This window comes from Hemiscyllium ocellatum, chromosome 26 (assembly GCF_020745735.1).
Source record: "Hemiscyllium ocellatum isolate sHemOce1 chromosome 26, sHemOce1.pat.X.cur, whole genome shotgun sequence".
Lineage (NCBI taxonomy): Eukaryota > Metazoa > Chordata > Chondrichthyes > Orectolobiformes > Hemiscylliidae > Hemiscyllium > Hemiscyllium ocellatum.
In genome coordinates, this window is record NC_083426.1 from 44,077,521 (window position 1) to 44,100,299 (window position 22,779).

General features: G+C 42.5%; 1 protein-coding gene across 1 annotated transcript in view; it reads right to left on the minus strand.

Moving 5' to 3' along the window:
- Nucleotides 1-22,779, minus strand: part of LOC132828229 (synaptotagmin-6-like) — a 300,199-nt gene that overhangs the window by 137,183 nt on the left and 140,237 nt on the right. The window contains exon 2 of the mRNA XM_060845187.1: nt 17,410-17,755. Coding sequence (XP_060701170.1) covers nt 17,410-17,755 — 346 coding nt within the window. The remainder of the gene's footprint in view (nt 1-17,409; nt 17,756-22,779) is intronic.

Consider the following 22,779-nt stretch of genomic DNA (forward strand, 5'->3'; position numbering starts at 1 on the left):
TCCAGGTTTTGTTCATATTTTTATATATCATTAGGCAATGAGATTAAAAATCAAAATTAATATATAATTAAATAAATTGTATCATTTTATGCACCAAGAAAAGGAGACAGCACATTAATGATCTTAGGTAGTATATTGGGATGTTTAATGGTTAGGAGAAAGTGAGGACTGCAGATGCTGGAGTATCAGAGCTGAAAATGTGTTGCCTGAAAAGCACAGCAGGTCAGGCAGCATCCAAGGAACAGGAAATTCGATGTTTCGGGCATAAGCCCTTCATCAGGAAAGATTCTGCTTGGATGCTGCCTGACCTGCTGCGCTTTTCCAGCAACACATTTTCAGCTCATGTTTAATGGATAGCTCGCCTTTTAACTAACATCTGCATTCTTACTTCAACTGTTCCTTTCCAACTGTGAATAAGAGTCTAACTATATTGGATGTGTCTTGTTTCTGTATAGGAACAGCATTCCATACTCATCTTACTTGCTCCACTCTGGCAAATTGAGAATCCATGCACTGACTGTTCAGTCTAAAACTCTGGGTTAAATCCTGAATAATTTGCAGGTTTAAATAGTTTAAGTCATTGAGTGAGGACTCTCGGGTGGTTTCCCTCTCCCTTGCATCAAGGCACCATCATTCTGCAGCAGCCTGTCCCTGTGCATATGCTAACACTGCACTCAGAAATGCTACCTTGGGTGGTCAGCACCTGAAGTCTGAGCCCACATTGCAGAAGGCACTTCAGAGGCAGAATGCCAATCGATGCAGTTGACAACACATATTGCCCCCTGACCATTGAGACTTCTGTTTCTCCTCCAACTGATGTTTGTGATTCATTTGTACGCAGATCAGTTGGTATGAAGCATTTCACTCATAATTTGTATCTGCCTCACGTCAATTGAATTGTGAATTTAATTTACGTATAGTCTGGCTGGATAGATTAATGTAAGTCTTTCGGTGTTATCTAAATTCTGAAGTGGGCTTGGTAATTCTCTGAAGTGTTCTGTCATCTAGACTAAACATCCTTCAAAGGATTAGATTTGCAGCTGAGAGGAGGTTCCATGATAGCCTTTCACCTGTTGTTAGCTAATACACTTTGCAGTCAGTGAATGCCTATAGTGTGAATACCTACAGCTCACAGCTACCTTCAACTTTTACATAAATGTGTTCAGATTCCTGAGGAGTGTATATTTGAAAAAAAAAACAATCTGACAGCTAAAAGAGCCTGAACTAGATTACTTACAGTGTGGAAATAGGGCCTCTGGCCCAACAAGTCCACACCGACCCTCTGAAGAGCAACCCACCCAGACCCATTTCCCTTCACACAATTTAGCATGGCCAATTCACCCAATCTGCACATCTTTGGACTGCGAAAGGAAACCAGAACAGCCAGAGAATGTGCAAACTCCACACAGATAGTTGTCTGAGGCAGGAATTGAACTCAGGTCTCTGGCACTGTGAGGCAGCAGTGCTAACCACTGTGCCACCATGCCGCCCATACATATTTTCCTGTGGCTTTCTGTGGCAATAAATAATAACTTCTTCAGTACAGAAATCTGGTCAGTGTTCTCAAATAATCTGAGTCCATCAGACAGGTAAACAGGTACACTTAGTAATTTAATTAAATCATTAACGGCTACAATAAGTCTGCGGGTAGCGGAGCTCAGAAAGCACCCTTTCCTTTACTGGGTCATGACAACACATATCAGACCAAACATTTGCACCACTTACTAGTTCTACCTCAATCTTTTTTTTGTAAAGTATTGCAGAGAAATCATTAAATAGGACTGGGCTGGGAATTGCTTGGGATTGGCCTATTGGTACCAAGTAGGCACGGGTGATGATCTCCATGGTTGAAGGTAGTGGCCTGAAGATTAAAGGAAGTTTTATCAAATGGTGAAGGTTTGGGCAAGCTTTCCAAGTTTGGGTGAGCTTGAGCCAAGCTCATTTGAATTTAGAAGAACGAAAGGTGATGTAATTGAAAGTTAGCATTTCTGAGGGGGATTGACAGACATTTCTGAGGGGGATTGACAGATATTTCTGAGAGGGATTGACAGACATTTCTGAGGGGGAATGACAGACATTTCTGAGGGGGATTGACAGATATTTCTGAGGGGGATTTCCAGACATTTCTGAGGGGGATTGACAGACATTTCTGAGGGGGATTGACAGACATTCTGTGGAAACATAGAGATAAGGACAGTTAGAGTTACCAACAGGATTTTCTGGAATCTCTAAGAATTACATATTGACCTCCTGACTGATGTCATGAGGGAAAATGAAAAGAAAAACAATTATGGGGCATTTAAAAAAATGCTTTTTCTTTTCATTAAACACTTTGTTTTTTTTGTTTTCCATATAAATGTTTTATTTATGGATACTTATGGAATGCCTTCACCTTTAAATCACTCATCATCCTGACTTGGAAATATCACTGTTCCTTCACTGTCAAGATCCCGAGTCTCCCTCCCCAGAGGCATTGTGGGTCAACCTACAGCATGTGGACTTCAGTGATTTAGGAAGGCAGCTCACCACCACCTTCCCAATAAGGTAACTAGGGGCGGTCAATAAATATTGGTCCAGCCAGTGATGTCCAAGTCCTTTGAATGGCTAAAAAATAATAAAATACAAAGGCAGGTATTGTCAGTCCCAAGTCATCAAACTCACTCAAAGGGCAGACTTTTGCAGGTTGTTGAGTTTTCTGAGTCACCAACCTTCTGACTGGGCAGCCCACCTGCTATTTTTAATTGGACAGGAGGGCTCTCTAGCTACCAATTAGCATAGTGTCTGTGGTAAAAGCGTTGAGCCAGTCCTTGGGCTTGCAGGTGTCACCTCTGGCCCTCTATTTTAGCCTGAAGTCAGTCTCCTGAAGACCACGATAAAATTCTATTTGTTTATTGTTTGACTTGTGTGGAAGGTTGTTTGTCAAGAGAATGATTGTACTGGGAGGGGATTATAAAATCTTCAGGACTATGTCCAAACAGAGTTGGCAATTCCAGACATCAGATGGGTTTTCCTTCTTTTAGTGCGATGTGAAAGATGGGGTAAACAATAGGAAAATACAATGATAATGAAGTAATCAGACTGTTGATGTCAAGAAAATCTTTCCTGATTTTCCCCTCAAGGTGAAAAATGTTGTTTTCAGAATCTCACCATTGATCATTTCTATGTGTTTGTGTTCCATTAAAGCCCTGACTCACTTTATTCTGACACCATTTCCACTTCTCCACCTTCCCAAGATACTGAATGGTGTGGGCTCCTGGGGTGTAAATCAGAGTGGGGCAAGTGATTGGCGCAACTCACCAAATGTCTGGGCCAGCCCCCAGCCCACTGCATCTTCAGAACAACATTCATGGATGCTGCCTATCCACCTCCCTCCTCAACCCTTCATCCACACCACTCTACATCAGCAAGCCACCAGCCCCACCACACACTCATGCCCGCCCTTGGACCAACGCACCACTTAAATCCTTCAGAAATTCTCGTTGAAGCTCAGCACAACTATAAATTGCACACTTCTGCCTGTTCACTTTGTGGGCAGGACAGACAGACATCTCATACAGCTACGTGGTTCGTAGCTTGATTTATTAGCAGTCACTCACTTTATTTCTGAGAGTCTGGCAGCCTGCAGATTAGGGCTGACGTCAGTGAAAGTGTGCTAAGAAAACAAATTGAGTCACATAGAGGCCGGCACCAGTAAATCAGTGCTAACATTAATGAGTGAGCACTGGCAAAGAAATGTGAAACCTCTCTTCCTCACTTTGCTTCCTTAGCACAGAATCTTTAGCTCTCAGTTACAGGATGCCAGTCATTGAGAGTTGCATTGTGGGTTTTTTTTTCAGTTCAGAAGAAGACGTTTGTGAGAATAAGGACCATGTAATAATCAGTCTATTGGTCAGATCAGGGATAGGCACAAATCATTGTGCAACACTTTGTTCCACCACGTGACATAGTTTATTTGGCAAATACACATCATGTGCTTTGAACAATTGGCCATATGTGAAAGTCCAGAGGTTTGGCCACACTCAGTTAGGGGCTTAGATCTATATGAGGTTGTATGGTTCGAAACAGTCTGGGATCAAACTGTGATCAGTCCTGCAGTTCAAGTGCAAGCAGTGCAGGAGTTACAGGTGGCTAAGTCAGGTTACTATGGCAACATCAGTTGGGTGTGAGGGAGAGTTATTGCAATGTGACAAAGGTAGTGGTTGAGTCTGTTGGGAGTGAATGGAGGAGAGTTAATACTGATGCATGGGCAGAGGAAGGACCTGTCAATGAGTGAGAGGGAAGTCCAGAGGGCAGGAAGGATTAGTAATTTGGGAGAATGCGGCAGGTGAGAACTGTTGAGCAGAAACGTGTATGCAATTGTGAGAGTGCACACCATGAGCATTTGTGAGAAGTGTGTGCAGTGGCAGAGTTAGAGTGAGTGTGAGATAGTAATATAACTCAGATGGGAAAGTTGCATAGTTTTATAATCATGGTTCACTGTTTGATGATGGAGATGAGAAAGAATTTATTTCTCTCAGAGAATCATGAACTTTCAGAATTCTCAATCCCAGAGAGCAATAGAAACATAGAATCCCAACAGTGTGGAAGGAGGCCACTCAGCCCATTGGATCCATACCAATCATACAGGGAGCATCCTTCCCAGAACCAACATCCCATCACTTTAACCCTGTATTTCTTGTACCCAATCCACCTGACCGGCACACCTTTAGACTGTGGGAAGAAACCAGAGCACCCCTAGGAAACCCACATCGAGACAGGTAGGATGTGCAACCTTCACACAGACAATGGAGGAATTGAACCCAGGTCCTTGGTACTATGAGGCAGTAGTCCTAACCACTAAGCTACCATGCCGGCCTTGAGGCTGAACATGTACAAGATCAAGAGAGACAGATTCTTGAAACAGTGTCAAGGATTATTGTAAACATGAAGGAACATGGAATGGTGGTCAAGATGAGTAGCACCAGTAGAGCAGGCTCCTAGGTCCAGATGTCTGATTATTTCTCATATTTTCTATTGGTTATGTTTAGCCTGTGAGTCAGAACCTGTTAACCTTCACAGGCAACTCATTCTTTCCAGCATTCTGCCTTGATTGCAGCCACCATCGTGTAAGTCCTCAAACAGTCCCATCTCGGCTCCCTCAGGTCCCACAGAAATATCAACAGTAACATCTTCCTCCCTTTATATCAGTGGACCTTAGACTCTGGGCTTTACACTGCTCAGTTTCTAGTCAGACTCTACTTTAGCAATTACAAGGGACTTCCATTTCATATGGTTGGCTTGGATGTTTGAGAAAAATCCTGAGTAATCTTTGGCTCGGACAAGATATTACACCCTGAACGGAGTCTCTTTCCCTTTTACAGTAAACACTGTAGAAACTAGTTTCTGCCCTGAGATCCTGAAAGATACATTAAATTTCGATTGGATTAAAATATCTACTTTCTGAGGGGTGCAGGCGTTTTCAGCCTTCAAATTGGAATTCAAGTTTCACACTTAACAAGGTGGCCCTGAATCGATGCTAAGGCCATGGTGCAGAAATGAGTGCAGACTGCATAAAGCTGAAAGTGTTTATGTTGGTTCACCATGCAACAGATTGGCTCTGATAGCCAACAAGCACAGCTTGTGCCACCTACAAAGTTGGCTGTCTCCCGGATCCCTAAGTACATTTTATTCACTTCTCGTTTATCTTTTTAATCTTTCCAAGCTGTTAATTGATCTTGACCAGCTGTTCAGAGACACAGAGCAGAGGACAGTTTATGTTCTATACCACACTGGTGGCATGGTAGCTCAATGGTTAGCACTGCTGCCTCACAGCGCCAGGGACCCGGGTTTGTTTCCAACCTCGGGCAACACACTGAGTGGCATTTGCACATTCTCCCCGTGTCTGTGTGGGTTTCCTCCAGGTACTATGGTTTTTCCCCTACAATCCAAAGATGTCCAGGTTGGATGAATGGGCCATGCTAAATTGCCCATAGTGTTCAGCAATGTGTAGTTTAGGTGCATTAGTCAGGAGTAAATATAGATAGGGGAATGGGTCTGGGTGGGATAGCCTTCAGAAGGTTGGTGTGGGCTTGCTGGGCTGAGGGGCCTGTTTCCACAGTGTAAGGATTCTATGATTAACTTTCAGGAGTATCATCTCATACAGGCTACTGTCCGATTATGTAAAAGTCCAGGGCAAGCAGAGGGGTGTCTTATTGGATACCCTTCGTCGGGATGAGATGGAGATCATAGATATGACAAACTAAGCAGCAGATGTGTGTACTGAGTGACAGGTGAGAAAAATAAAGAGGGGAAAAGTGATAACTACAGCAGAAAGAGTCAAGAAAGGTGATGGGCTACCTGACACTAAACTCGGTGGAATGGTGGACAGTGTGAAAGTATGTTGCAGGTTGCAGGGAGACCTGGATAAACTGCAGAATTGGCTGAGAGGTGGCAAATGCAGATCAATGCAGATAAATGTGAGGTGATTCACTTTGGGAAGAATAACAGGAAGGCAGAATACTGGGTCAATGGAAAAGTTGTTGCTCGTGTGGATGTGCAGCGGGATCTTGGTTTCCAAGTGCATAGATCCCTGAAAGTTGCCAGCTAGGTTGATAGCGCTATTAACAAGGCACATGGTGTATAAGGTTTTATTGCTAGAGGGATTGAGTTACCAAGTCGTAATGTCATGCTGCAACTGTACAAAATACTACAGCAGCCTCACTTGGAATATTGTGTACAGTTCTGGTCACCCCATTACAGGAAGGATGTGAAAGCATTGGAAAGGGTGCAGAGCAAATTTACCTGGATGTTGCCTGTTCTGGAGGGAAGATCTTATGAGGAAAGGCTGAGGGACTTGGGTCTGTTCTCATTGGAAAGAAGAAGGCTAAGAGAGGATTTAATAGAGACATTGAAGATGATCAGAGAATTACACAGGGTCAACAGAGAGAGTCTTTTTCCTAAGATGATGACATCAGCTTGTACGAGGGGACAGAGCTGCAAATTGAGGGGTGATAAATTTAAGACAGATGTCAGAGGTAGGTTCTTTACTCAGAGCGTGGTAAGGGCATGGAATGCCCTGCCTGCCAATGTAGTTAACTCAGCCACAATAGGGGTATTTAAACAGTCCTTGGATAAGCACATGGATGATGATGAGATAGTGTAGTGGGATGGGCTTAGATTAATTCACAGGTCGGCATAACATCGAGGGTCAAAGGGCGCTGTATTGTTCGATGTTCTATTTTCAATGCTCTATTCAGCTCCTCACTCCTTATGTGGTGAGCATCTTGACTCTAATACCCCGAAATAGTTGACTGACCATGCCTAAGCCCTTGGACTGCTATCAGAGGCTCTCCTTGACTTATTGTATCAGTACCATCTCACCAAAGGCTATCTCCATTGACTTATACAGTCATAGAGATGTACAGCACAGAAACAGACCCTTTGGCCCCAATCGTCTATGCAGACCAGATATCTCAACCCAATTTAGGCCCACCTGCCAGTACCCAACCCAAATCCCTCCAAGTCCTTCCTAATCATATACCCATCCAGATGCCATTTAAATGTTGCAATTGTACTAGCCTCCAACATTTCCTCTGGTAGCTAATTCCATACACTTAACACCCTCTGCGTGAAAACATTGCCCCTTAGGTCTCATATCTTTCTCCGCTCACCCTCCCCCACCCCAGGGAAAAGACTTTGTATATTTACACTACCCATGCCCCTCATGATTTTATAAACCTCTAAAAGGTCGTCTCTCAGCCTCCGACACTCCAGAGAAAACAGCCCCAGCCTATTCAACCTCTCCCTACAACTCAAATCCTCCAACTCTGGCAACATCCTTGTAAAACTTTTCTGAACCCTTTCAAATTTCACAACATCCTTCCGATAGGAAGGAGACTAGAATTGCATGCAATATTCCAAAACTGGCCTAACTAATGTCCTGTACAGCCATAAAATGATGTCCCAACTCCTGTACTCAATAGTCTGATCAATAAAGAAAAATATACCAAAGACCTTCTTCACTATCCTATCTACCTGTGACTCTACTTTCAAGGAGCTGTGAACCTGCACTCCAAGGTCTCTTTGTTTGGCAACACTCTCTGGGATCTTACCATGAAGTATATAAGTCCTGATAAGATTTGCTTCCTCAAAATGCATCACCTCGCATTTACCTAATTAAACTCCATCTGCCACTTCTCAGCCCATTGGCCCATTGGATCAAGATCCTGTTGTAATTTGAGGTAACCTTCTTCGCTGTCCACTACACCTCCAATTTTGGTGTCATCTGCAAACTCACTAACTATACTTCTAATGTTCATGTCCAAATCATTTACATAAAGGATGCAAAGTAGTGGATCCAGAATCAATCCTTGTGGCACTCCACTGGTCACAGGCCTCCAATCTGAAAAACAACCCACCACCACCACCTTCTGTCTTCTACCTTTGAGCCAGTTCTGTATCCAAATGGCTAGTTCTCCCTGTATTCCATGAGATCTAACCTTGCTAATCAGTCTCCCATGGGAAACCTTGTCAAACGCCTTACTGAAGTCAATATAGATCCCATCTACCACTCTGCCCTCATCAATCCTCTTTGTCACTTCAAAAAACTCAATTAAGTTTGTGAGAAATGATTTCCCACGCACAAAGCCATGTTGACTATCCCTAATCAGTCCTTACCTTTCCATCCTGCCCCTCAGGATTCCCTCCAACAACCTGCCCACCACCACCATCAGGCTCACTGGTCTGTAGTTCTCTGGCTTGTCCTTACCACCCTTCTTAAACAGTGGCACCATGTTTGCCAACCTCCAATTTTGCGGTACCTCACCTGTGACTATCGATGATACAGATTTCTCAGCAAGAGGCCCAGCAATCACTTCCCTAGCTTCTCATAGTGTTCTAGGGTACACCTGATCTGGTCCTGGGGATTTATCCACTTTCATGTGTTTCCAGACATCCAGCACTTCCTGCTCTGTAATATGGGGATTTTTCAAAATGTCACCATCTATTTCCCGAGTTTCCATATGTTCCATATGTGACCCATCCTCTTTCCATACCTTTTAAGTACTGTAATTGTACCAGCCTCCACCACTTCCTCTAGCAGCTCATTCCATACATGCACCACCCTCTGCATCAAAAGGTTGCCCCTTCGGTCTTTTTTAAATCTTTCCCCTCTCACCCTAAATCTGTGCCCCTTGATTTTAGACTCCCTTACCCTGGGAAAAAGACTTTGTCTTTTTATCGTATCCATACCCCTCTTAATTTTATTAACCTCCACAAGGTCGCTCTCAGCCTCTGACACTCCAGGGAAAATAGTCCCAACCAATTTAGCCTCTCCCCATTGCTCAAACTCTCCAACTTCGGCAACATCCTTGTAAATCTTTTCTGCATCCTTTCAAGTTTCAAAACACCTTTCTCATGTGCAGTACAGCATTATGGTGAGGCTGGGATTTCTGGTTGAGGGAACAAAACATACAAAGGTAAGGCAGGGCAATGTTGTGAATGTCCAGGTAGGCTCAGAGTGAGTGAGCTCTGTGACAGAGAGATGCAGCCTCGGCCAGTCCAGGATCTGGGTGCATGTCCCTGAGTACACAGTGTCCTTGCTGCAACTTTACAAAGAGAGTTACTGGTACAGCCCGAAATGCAGCATTGAAGACCAGAAACATCCTGTAAGTATATTAGAGACGTGCCACGATGGTTCTTAGAAGCTGGCACATACTGGGCACAAATTTCCATTGACGTGGGATGTAGGTGGTTGCTGCAAATGGGTCATGCCAATGGGAGATGTTGGGGTCCCATGTTTAACATGAAAGCCTTTGGACCCAGCATGAGCTGAATTAGCCAGGTACACCCATTGATGTCCATATCAGGAATTCTCAACAACTCACTTGATTGCTACTGTTCATGGAAGATAAAGCATTTTGAGGGATTGAAAAATATGTTGGTGATCTTCCTACTTCATGCATTGCCTATCTTTGCAAAGGAGACCTCGAAGTGAAGACACTTTGATTTCAACATTCAAAACATGTATAGCTATAGAAAGGTGAGAAAGCCAAGTCACCTTTGTAAATCATTTTTGCATTTGGCATAAGCAACTTCTGTGTTTCTTTCATTTTGGTAGGATCCAGTCTAATACTATTTGGAGAGTAAAATGACCTGAACTGATTTGGCTGAAAATGTGTTGCTGGAAAAGCACAGCAGGTCAGGCAGCATCCAAGGAGCAGGAGAATTGACGTTTCAGGCATGAGCCCTTCTTCAGCATTCCTGAAGAAGGGCTCATGCCTGAAACATCGATTCTCTTGCTCCTTGGATGTTGCCTGACCTGCTGTGCTTTTCCAGCAACACATTTTCAGCTCTGAACTCCAGCATCTGCAGTCCTCCCTTTCTCCCTGAACTGATTTGGCCTATGTTAATTTGAAATTTTTTATGCTGTTGAAAATGAAAGTTGGTTTTCTTTCTGCTTTGTGAGCTGTTGAAGGCTTGTGTTTGCTTTTTAACCCACTTCTACACCCAATCCTGCCATCACATGGGCTACTTTTAACATAACCAATCCATTCTCACACACTCTCAAGGCGATTTTCACATTACATGGGTTGCTTTTAGTACAACCTACTTATTCTTTTATACTCTCAGTTCTTATTATCTCTTATTCTTCTGTTCCATCCTCACCTACTATCAGTAATCCCCTCATCTGCCTACTCCTTTCATATATCTCTCTCTCTATCTGGGCTCCGTCTCCACCTATCCATCCATCTCTACCAACCCCCATCTTCAACATAAATACTTGTTTTCCTAGCTGCTATTAGTTTTGCTGTAGTCATAGAATCATTACAGTGTGTAAAACATACCATTTGCCCTATCCAGACTCTCTGAAGAGCATCCCACCATGCTACCCTATCACTGTAACCCTGCATTCCCCATGGCTAATCCACCTGACCTGCATATCTTTGGACTGTGGGAGAAAACTGGAGCACCCAGAGGAAACCCATGCAGACACAGGGAGACAGTCACATGAGGCTGCAGTCAAACTCAGGTCCCTGGTGCTATGAGGCAGCAATGCTACCAGCAATGCCACCATGCTGCCTGACTCACCAGATTCAAAATGTTACCTCTGCCTTCTCTCCACAGGTGCTGCTAGACTGGCTGAGCTTTACCAGCAGTTTGTGTTTCTCCATTAAATTGTTGTGAGCCCATTTCATTTTCTGGCTGGGAGTGAGAGAGCAGGCATGACGTAAAATCCATCCATTGAATCTACAGTCCAGGCACAAAGCATTAGCATAAATATGATGGTATTTATGTTCCACATGAGCTTCATTACACAGCTCTTCATGTGACTTTATCAACCTTATCTATTCTTGCCCCCAGCCCATGTGTTTACCGAGCTTCTGTTGGCACTAAAACGGAAGGAAAAGGAACAGGGTATCAATTCAGCACTTCAACCTAACTCCACTGTTCAATTAGACCATTGCAGTTCTTCTACCTTGATGTCATTTTCCTGCATTTCTTTAACGTCTAGAAATCTTTCAATCTTTGTCTTAAACATACTCAATATTTGAGCCTTTCCAGCTCTCTGGTGCACAGAATTTCAAAGATTTATTAACCTGTAAGAAAAGAGAATCCTTCTCAACTTCATCTGAAAAGCCCTGCCTCTTATTCAGAGGCAGTGTCCCCTTATACTTGACGTCAGAGGTAGGAAAAATGTCCTTCCTGCATCTTTGGGCTGGAGCAGGAGCAAAGAAAGCTCACCAGGATATTGCCGGGGAGGAACCATTTCAGCGATGAAGAGAGGCTGGATAATCTTAGGCTGTTCTCTTTGAAGCAGAGAAGGTTGAGGTAGCCCCTGATAGAGGTGTGTAGGATTATGAGGGTGATGGAAAGGATGAACTGAAAGCATCTGTTCCTCTTAGTCAAAAGATCAATATTAAGTGGAGCATAATTTTAATGTGACAAGCAGGGGTTTGAGGATCGACTGTTTTACTCAAAGGGCAGTGGGAGTCCGGAACACACTGGAAGGGTAATTAAGGCAGGGAACCTCACAACCTTTAAAAAGTGATATAGCATCTAGGGCTAAGGGTTTAGTGCTGGAAAGTGGGACTAAGTGGAGATAGTATATTTTTAGTAATGGGCAAAAGGGCCTGTATTCTGTATTCATTCTGTATTATATGACTCTATGATTTTATCATTCTATCTACCCTGTCAGAATTTTCACTGGTATCATCCCTCATTCTTTGAAAGTCTATAGGCCCATATTCCTCAATCTCTCTTTGTAGGACAATCCCACCATCCCATGAATCAGACTGGTGAACCTTTCTTGCATTCCCTCTTTAAGTATGTCCTTCTTTAAATAGCTGTAAGATATTCATAATACTTTTAATATGGTCTCAGCAAGACTATCTACAATTGTTGTGATGATGTTTGACTCAACCATGGGTAGCAGTTAGTACCACACTATCAGCACTCTCTGGACAAAGACTGTGAATTATTCAAGGTTAAAAGTGACATAATGAACCTGCTTTCGAACTATGTCACGTCACATCCTTATCCAATGAAACAAGGTTTAAATGCTCTCAATTCCCTGATCCACTCATTAGATTTCTTTTTTCACTGACCCCCAACAAATGATGCAGTGAAACTGGTTTTGAAGCAGAGAATCTAATACATTTTTCGCCAAGTCCAGATTTCATTGGGTTGTTTTGAAGGTTTCTCACCACAAACCCTCCTGGGTTTTCTCACCCCACCTTAACAAGTTTTCCTCATCAATTCAGGCATCTCTCATATCCAATTTCAGCCTCACCTTACTGTTCCTAGAAGAACTCATCACTCAGCAGATAACCCAGAATTCAGCAGCATCACTGGTGACAGCGCCATCAGTAATAGTCTGTTGTGAACTCAGACAAATATTGTCAGCCTGGAGCTGCCCTGCACTGTTACTGACATCTACCCTGTACATGGCAGATGGGGGCTATCAGTGCCCACTTTGAAATCAGGGTCTCAGGGAACTTCCTCCTCCCTCAGGACTGGCAGTAGAAAGGTCAACACCAGTTTGTGGCATCCTCCTCTGAAGTTGGCATCTGGGTCAGTGCAATCTCAGCCATCTGGACGAATGCTCAGCTAGGTAAGAAGAAGTCTCCCTTTCTCCCCATTCAACCTGGATAAGGTCCACCATCTTTTCTCCGATACCTCACACTCACTGCAACTGTACCCAGTTCCCATCAAGGCTCAAGCCCTACCACTATTGTCTGCAACATCTTCCCTCAGGCACTGTCAGCCACCCTAATACCCCACACCACAAACCCTGCATGCCCACTCACTCACTCAGGGCACCTGCACCAACAGTAACAGCTGTGCCATCCACTTTCATCTCCTTTAGCTCTTGCCACTCTTCCATTATGGCATCAGCACACAGCTTGGCGGAAAGATTCAAGATGGTGGTGTGCTGCCCATAGTTTGTCTCCTCATCTCTTCTGAGGAGAGGACCCTGACTCTGACAGCCACAACCATGGCCTGGACTGTTCTCAGCAGCTGCCCTTGGTCTAATGTGTCTGGTCCCCATCTCCCTTGTCTTGACTGAGGCTTGTAGACAACAATGCCAAGCTTCCTGGCATTGTGTCGATGCTAAATGGCATGGCAAGACACGCGTATTGGGATATTATGAGCCTGGTATCACTATCGAAGGAAGCAAGCATGCAAGGCAAGATAATTCAAGGCAGGGAAGTTGTGAAGGTTCAGGTAGGGTAGGAGTGAGTGAGTGAACAGGCCGGAGATGACCCAGTGCATGAGCAGGACGTGTGTCCCTGAGCACAAGGGCTGCAGCATTACACTGATAGTTGTCGGCAGACTTTCGATTTAGAATTGAAGTGCAGAAGTAACCTGTCAGCAGATTGGAATTGTACCATATGGATTCATCGAGGCTGATTGTGGTGCTTAATCTCCAACATGGAACTGATTCGGAGCAAGCTGTGAGCTGTATCCAGCTCTGGATCTGCTCTGGTTCTTTTGTTAAGTTTTCCCTACGTCAAGCTTGAGTGGTGAGTTCAGTAAGATGGGAGTCTGAATCTAAGAATGTGAGTTGTGGCATTTAGAAGGCACTTAACAAGGATTCATACTCGTGTGTTGGCAACTTGCCCCATCTAGCAGGAATCTTGCCACACAACATGTGAAAAGCATAAAAGTTGGAGAAAGATTATCTTAATGTCAAGATAGACCTCACCCAATAGTGCCATACACGTTACTATAGCCCATGTTACACAGATAGGATTCACCCTTAGTCTTTACTGAGCAGCAGAATTAAAAATAACAGGTAATCTATGAGGAACTGAATATTCTCCCTTTGTGCAACATTACCACTCATCTCATACATTCATCCTTTGGCAAAACAAAAATGTTTTGCAGAGCTGATGATTATCTCCACTGACACTGTTCGAAGATCCCAAAATAGAATCATAGAGTCACAGAGTCATACAGCATGGAAAAAGACCCTTCGGCCCAAGCAGTCCATGCTGAATATAATCCCAACTAAACTAGTCCCCACCTGCTTCTCTTGGCCCCTATCCCTCCCAGCCATTCTTACTCATGTACTTGACCAAATATATTTTAAACTGTACCCATAGCCACCATTTCCTCAGGAAGTTCAGTCCACACACAAACCATTCTCCGTGTAAAACATTTACCCCTCATGTCTTTTTGTAAATCCTTCTCTTCCCACCTTAAAAATATGCCCCCCAGTCTTGAAATTCCCCATCCTCAAGTCTTGAAAATTGAATCACTGTTTCCAGTATCTTGGAATGCTGTTGGGAACTGGGGAATTTCTGTCCTGCTGAAACACCCTTCATGTTGGAGATGGAACATGATGGTTAGCTCCAGGAAAACGCTGCAGTTCAAACCATATCCACCCTGAGGCAGAGAATCTATCCCAGGAGTACAGAAATTTTAAAAATTAAAGTAAACTTCAGAAACTGACTGCATCATGTTTCTGCCTGGACAATTTTGTGAGTTTTGTACATAAAAGAAAAGATTTTATCTGTGGTGAAAGACAAGCGACTAAATGACACACACTTCAGTGGGGCAACTTGATGCAGGAAGCTGTGAATTCTCCCAACGGAGAATTTGATTTGTGTTTGCTTCAAACTGAAGCAGTGTATCGACAGCTCAGTCGGAATAGATCACACCTGCATTTTAAACAGCCAGAGAAACTTTCTCGGTCTGTGCTTTTACTGTCTCAGTGTACGGGATGGATGTGTGCAGAGGATCTTACTTTTCACATCAGTTTTCAAATATTAGCATTTGATGTGTTAATCTGACTGTTTCCTATCCTTTTACAATTGAACCATGAATCATAAAAAGGCAGAAGTGGGCCACGATACAGATAAAGTAGTGCCAGGGCTTGAGGGGAGCCAAGTAGAAGAGACCCATTACCACAGTTTAAACCTGTGCCATGTCTGTATTTACAAGTCTGTTCCCTACTGGACACCTTGTACCGTGTAGTACAAAATTGTTGGAGTGCAACTGAATTCAAGAGTAGGTGTCTTTTAGAAAACAATATGTGGACTGAAATAGTTTCACTTCCCTCACTAATTTTAGACCTAGTTTTAACTCAACTGGCATTAATGCGCCAATAGTGGAGTTGTAAATGGTGTGGTGAACCTGTACGCCTGCCATATTTACTGGAACCTTATGCTTGTCAACCCCAGGTTCTTGCCTGAAATCAGGCCAAGTCTTATACCTGCAAATAGGTGAGGTACAAAGGAATATGAAGTAGTTTTACAAAACAACTTTTCAGAGTGAGACCCTCGCTCTATGTGAACTAGCTGGTGAAAGGAAGACTACAAATTGGCAGGAAAAAGTTTTATTTTTTGTAAAGTCATGGGAAACAGAATAATGTTGTCTGCTGTTCCCGAAGCCCAGCCCTCCCTCCTCAGTCATCATTGAACTCCAACATCCCACCCTCATTTTGGGACCTGGGCCATTTGATTTCGGGCAGTCGCATAGTCTACCTGATCCCAGGTAAAGTGACTCAAATGGGATTGCGAATTCCATGGTCAAAATATCCAAACACGACTTCCTGTTCTGTACAGCACCCATAGATGGCACTGTTGAAGCAGATCCCTCCTGACCTGTTCTGAAAGTTAGAACACTCTTGAATTTATACACCCTTTGAAGAAAAGAGCATCAGACAGCACAGAATGGAACATGGTTACCCATGGCAATAATGTGTAGACATCTCTAATGAGAAAAAATTAAAGATTGGGATGCCAGTCCTTCAAATATTGAGAGAAACAAAAGGTCATTCCATTATGAAGTAACTGCAACAGCTTTGAAATATATGTTTTCCTTCTCTCATGAGACATGGATGTCACTGGTTGGGCTGGCATTTATTGTCCCTCCCTGGCTGCTCTTAAGAAGGATGGTGGTAAGTTGCCTTCAACACGAAATACTTAAACTTGCTTATATTGCTTATTCTTTCCTTCATTTTTTGTTTTAAAGGAAGTAAAACGGACAGTGCAGCATTCTGTCCAGCAGATCACTGAGTTTAACATTGTCTTAGAATGTACATCATCCTTTAATGTGGACAGAGGGTTGTCTCATAAATTGTGAGGGTCAACATGCATCTACTTCCTCTGTATTCAACAAACCTGCAATTGGCGCTCCACAATATAAACATAAATGATTAGATTACCGACAGTGTGGAAACAGGCCCTTCAGCCCAAACCAACCCTCTAAAGAGTAACCCATCCTCCTCTGGCTAACGCTATGGGCAATTTAGCATGGCCAATTCACCTGACCTGCACATCTTTGGAATGACCATTGCACTCAGAGGGAACTCACACAGACACAGGGAGAATATGCAAACTCCACACAGACAGTCACCCAAGGCTGGGATTGTACCTGGGACCCTGGTGCTGTGCTAACCACTGAGCCACTGTACCATTTCACGATTGCTTCAAATCCATTTTACAATAGGTCATTTTGAAATCTCCAGCTGACTCCCTTATGTTCTCAGAGCTTCTGAATTCCTCTCCCCATATTAAACATGAAACAGTCACCTTGGGCTGATTTAACCTTTTCCCATATTAGAAAAAAGGGCAAATTATTAAAAATTGGTTCCAATTTAAATAGAGGACAATCAAATTCTTGCCTGGCCCAGATACTCTTTCAGCACCCCCTTCACAGCCCACCGGCTCTGTAGTATCTCCAATGCTGAGGGGTGGCAAACACCTCCAGTGATTGATTCCACTTCATATAATCAATCGAGACATAGTGCGCACCAGGAGAATAATAATGTTCCTCTAGGCATGGTGCTTCCTTTTTATACACATAATTAACACTTTAAAGCTTATAGAAACTCTGCTTGAACAGAGATTGGCTTTTAAATGCACGCAAGGCAGCACATATGCATGCACAGTACACCTCTGGTGCCAAAGTTGAGACACTGACCTGGAGGAAGAAGTTGGCTCCGTTGTCTGCCTCTGTATCCGTGTGTGGCGCAGGATGTGGTCTCTCATGGACATCTGAACCTCTGCTGGGATATCTGGTGACGTGTGACTGATCTTCATGGCTGCCTCGAGGAAGCTCATGGAGGTGGACTCTTTGGGTTTGTCCGTCATCTCCTTGTCTTGCTCAGTGCTGGTGATGTTGGCTGTGTCTCCAGGAATGGAGGTGTTCGAGAGAACCTTATTCTTCCAGGGTACCCAGCAGAGCTTCCAGAACACAAAGAGAAAAACTGCCACTAGGGCCAGTCCACAGAAAATAAGTATCACTGCAAGCAAGCTGATGGAAATATCTGTAACAGAATGGAGAAGGTGCAAGTGACGAGAGAATGACACATAGACAAAGGACAAAGGGAGGAAAAGAGAAAAGAACTATGAGAAAAATACTGAAGGTTTTTTTTAGCAACCTCATGAAACAGTTTATCCTCTAACAAAGGACAATCTTAATCTAGACAAACTATTTGCCAATATTCCCACAGTACGGATACATTGGCAAATCATGTTCAGCTTTAATGTTCCTCTGAAAAATAATTAACTCAGTTTTTCAATTCAAAAAAATTAAATAAAATCCATTTTAATCTTGCTTCCATGTTTTACAAAAAAGGCTGCCATTATACATGACAGTGCATTGCTGGTAAAACTCACCCTATTCCGTGCATCACAGGAGAACTACATACCCTTGTTCCACTGAGTTACTGAGCCAGTTATCACTTATTTCTCCTTTACTTTTTCTAGCAATTAAATCGTGCCTGTTTTACTGGAGACACTGCTTCATCCAGGTGACAATGTGTTTGAGCTGAAAAATGTGTTGCTGGAAAAGCGCAGCAGGTCAGGCAGCATCCAAGGAGCAGGAGAATCAACGTTTCAGGCATAAGCCCTTCTTCAGGACAATGTGTTTGAGTCATTCATCCCATCTTTTCGACAGTGGTAGTTCAATGTGGACTGTATATACAGTTAGTAATGTAGAAATTATATATTCCAGTGTTGTATATGGCCAAGCGGAGGGGACTGGATTGAAACTCTTTCAAATCTTGTCTTGTTTGCTTGATGTTTTCGAAATTATTTTCATTGCTTAGGATCACACAGGATGTCTCTGTCTTACTGGAGATGTTTTGGAATACTATCTGTTCCAAAAGCAAGATGACAATTTGCAAATTGACACAAAACTGGTTCTGACTCATTGGAAAGCAAACTTCTGAAAGGACAATGAACCTTTGAGTCTGTCCTCTATAGATTAAAGTGGAGGTCAGTGACTGGGCTCCAATCTGTTCCCAGAGGCAGGTAATACTAGAATACAGGAGTTTGAGGGGTGGCCTTATGAAATCACAGGGGGCATAGATCAGGTGAGTCGCACAGGCCTTTTCCCTAGGGTGCGGGAGTTCAAAACTAGGGGGAATATTTTTAAGATGAGAGGAGGAAAATTTTACAAAGACATATGGGGCAATTTTTTCACCCAGAGAGTGAGTCATATGTGGAACAAACTGCCAGATGAAGTGTTAGATGCAACATTTAAAAGCCATTTGGATAAGTACATGAATAGGAGCGGTTTGGAGGGATAGGGACCAAATGCAGGTAAGTGGAATGAATTTGGTTTGGGAACATGGACTCGTTGGACTGAAGGGTCTGTTTCTGTAATGGATAACTCGATGACTCTATGCTACTGAATCATCACTCAGGGAAGTCAAGGTTTCTGTTACCCTTTATTAAAGTTTAATGGGGTAGTTTTGACTTTCCAGAGGTAAAAACCAGTAACACAGTATCTATACAGTAATGGTTAAGTCAAATAATTTGGAAGGGGTGCAAACTTGCTGAGTGATTCATCCATTTCACACAGTTATACAAAGTCCATACGGAATGGGATTGCTTTTTCTCAGCACCAGATACACTTGATACACACTACATTGTTTAAGCAACAAATTAAATGAAATGCTATGAAGACTGATATTTTTGGCATCCAAGGATAAGATCAGTTTGATGGCATGACTCAGAAAGGATTTTCTAATGATCACTTTTGTCAATAAAGATGGTCACAATTGTTTATCAATTATTATTGATAATGTGCAAATTCTACAACACATTGATAAGACCATAAGACAACCAGCATTCTCCCTGTAGCCCTTAATTCCTTGTGACATCAAGAATTTATCAATCTCTGCCTTGAAGACATTTAGCGTCCCGGCCTCCACTGCACTCTGCAGCAAAAAATTCCACAGGCCCACCACTCTCTGGCTGAAGAAATGTCTCCGCATTTCTGTTCTGAAATGACCCCCTCTAATTCTAAGGCTGTGTCCACGGGTCCTAGTCTCCTCGCCTAACGGAAACAATTTCCTAGCGTCCACCCTTTCCAAGCCATGTATTATCTTGTAAGTTTCTATTAAATCTCCCCTTATGACATCACACTTTGCTGATAACACCCTAAGTTTTAGAAATAGCATTTTCTACAATTCATGCCAGCAGTACCATGCTCATCATACAGAGAAAGAGAAATTTAGAGAGATAGAAATTGATCAACTTATTCTTCTCTCCCCGTTCTTACTTTGAAATTAAATATATTTTAATCTTTCTATGCTAATATTAGAGAAGCATTCAAATGGAATAACAAAATTTGCACAGGGAAAAGTAAGCCCCCAAATAATTTGGAGTTCCAATTTTTCCCTCATTGCAAGAAGATTAAAGTAGGTGCTCATTTGAGCGGTGTGGGAATCCATCTTTATTCATTATTAATTAACTAAAATATTAATTCACTTTTCCAATGACACTCCAAAAATGGCGTAATCTTTGGGGAGTCATAGAGTCATACAGCATTGAAACAAACCCTTTCGTCCAACCAATTCATGCTGAACCATAGTCCCAATCTAAACTAGTCCCCATTTGCCTGTGCTTGGCTCATATCCCTCCAAGCATTTCTTACTCAAGTACTTACCCTAAGTGTTTTTTAACGTTGTAACTGTACCCACATCCACCATTTCCTCTGGAAGCTCGTTCCAAATATAAAACACTCCCTGCGTAAAACAAATGCCACCCTTGTCTTTTTAAATCTTTCTCCTCTCACCTTGAAAACCCCCAACTCTAGGGAAAAGTCACCTGTCGTTCACCTTATCTATACAACTCATGATTTTATAAACCTTGATAAGGTCACCCCTCAACCTCCTATGCTCCAGTGACAAAATGTTCCAGCATGTCCTGCCTCTACTTATAACTCAAACCCTCCAAGCCTGGCAACATCCTGGTAAATCTCTTCTTAATCCTCTCCAGCTTAATAATATCCTTCCTATAACAGGGAGACCAGAACTTGACACAATACTTTAGAAGAAGCCTCACCAATGTGTTGTTCAACCTCAATATGATGTCCCAACTCCTATACTCAAAGGTCAGAGCAATGAAGGCAAGTGTGCTAAACACCTTCTCAAAGCCACCCTATCTATATGTTATGCCAACTTCAAAGAATTATACACTTGAACTCCTATGTTCGGGTCTACAATACCACCCAGGACCCTACTTTTAATTGAACAAGTCCTGTCCTTGTTTGCTTATCAAAATGCAATACCTCACCATTTTCCAAATTAATGTCCATCTGCCACTCTTCAGCCCATTGATCCAATTGATCAAGATTTCTTTGTGATCTTAGATAACCACCTCCACATTAGAGGTTAGCACAACACCAGGATAGGCCAATAGCCAGCTTTCACTATGTTGCCTTTGTATTACTTCTTTACAAAAAATTGTCATCGCTTACAATGCATTCAGCCTGCACAAATTAGACTCTGATGCTCGTGAGCACATGCTGTGATGCTAATGGTACTGTATCAGATCTTTTTTCTCACTTCATGCAGAGCAGAGAGTATTCTGAGCCTTCCTTCAGGAACAATCTTAACTCTCCAGAGAAAACAGCATTCTGAAGGCAGGAGACTAAAAACAAACACCTGCAAGTGATGAGAAATTCCGCCTTTTAATACCTGCCTCATGGGTGAACCCAATTTCACGCTGCATGCCTCGTCAGAAATGACCTTCAGCACGGGTCCAGGAGAGATGATAAAGTCGATTATAGATTAGAAACAGAACATCAAACATTTATCTTTGCTTGGTTCAAGAACTCACAACGGTATTGGCTTGCTGCCTGCCCTCTCATCTGTCACCCAACTTCTCAACAGTTTGCAGGCATGAATTTTCAAGTTTACAAATTCAAGCAGAAAACTTGGAAATTTCTGCTTAAAAAGTGGGTCCCGCAAGTGGGCATTAAGAATAACAGCCATGCAGAAAAAATCATATGGAAAGGTGGTGATTGTATGGTTACAATCTGGTAATCTATGGAGAAAGGAAATTGTTTGAAATGGTACTGTATATTTGTAAAATAAGCCTTGGAAAAGGCTGTTTGAAAATGACTCCAGATTCAAAATGAATTGTGGATTCCAGAGAAGGTCTTCACTTCAGAAAAAAACTGAAAGAAAATCCTCAACTGAATTATGTTTCATTGCCACATCGTCTAGGATACAATAAAGTTTTAATTAATGACTCATTATGAGAATGTAAATTAGGCCTTGGTTAGAACAAAAGTTAACAAAAGCTATTTTCAAGGTACCTTAAATGGAGCATGATTTAACATTTTGCAAAGTTCACCGGACAGCAGCTGCCATCTTAGTCAGCCTCCCGGCAAAATACAACACAGAAGTCTAAAGATGTCTAGTTGAGGTGGATTGGCTGTGTTAAAATTGACCCTGTATTGTCCAGGTTAGGGGGGGTTCACCATGATAAAAACCCTATGCGGGGTTAGGGTTAGGGGATGGTGGGGGATGGGTCTGGGTGGAATACTCTTCAGAGGGTTGGTGCAGACTCAATTGCCTCTTTCTAAATGGATTCTATGAAAGAAGGAGGAGCCCAGCTACAGGCCTGAATGTGACTTACTGAGATTTTCTCTCGATAAATATTGTTTCAATTTATTGTTATTTGTTTTAACCTTGATATTTGCAATGCTTTTGTTCAAACTTTATTTCTTTATTCTTAATGACCCTGTTATATCTTGCAATAAACATTTGATATTATCTTAAAACCAAAGCTTTGCTGCTACTGTTTTATAATTGAAAGAAAAACAAAAGGGGGCTCAATGAATTAGATTAATTCACAGGTCATTGACATACTGCAGACATGGCTGGTGGTCATGCGGAATGTATAACATAATTTGCCCCTGGGTATATACACTGTGAGTACAACATCAGTGTTGCTGTAAAAATGCACTGACAGCACAGTTATCATGTAAATGAACACTTAGATACTCTTTTAATGTTCTTGAAAAATGATTACTGATATGAATCAACTATTC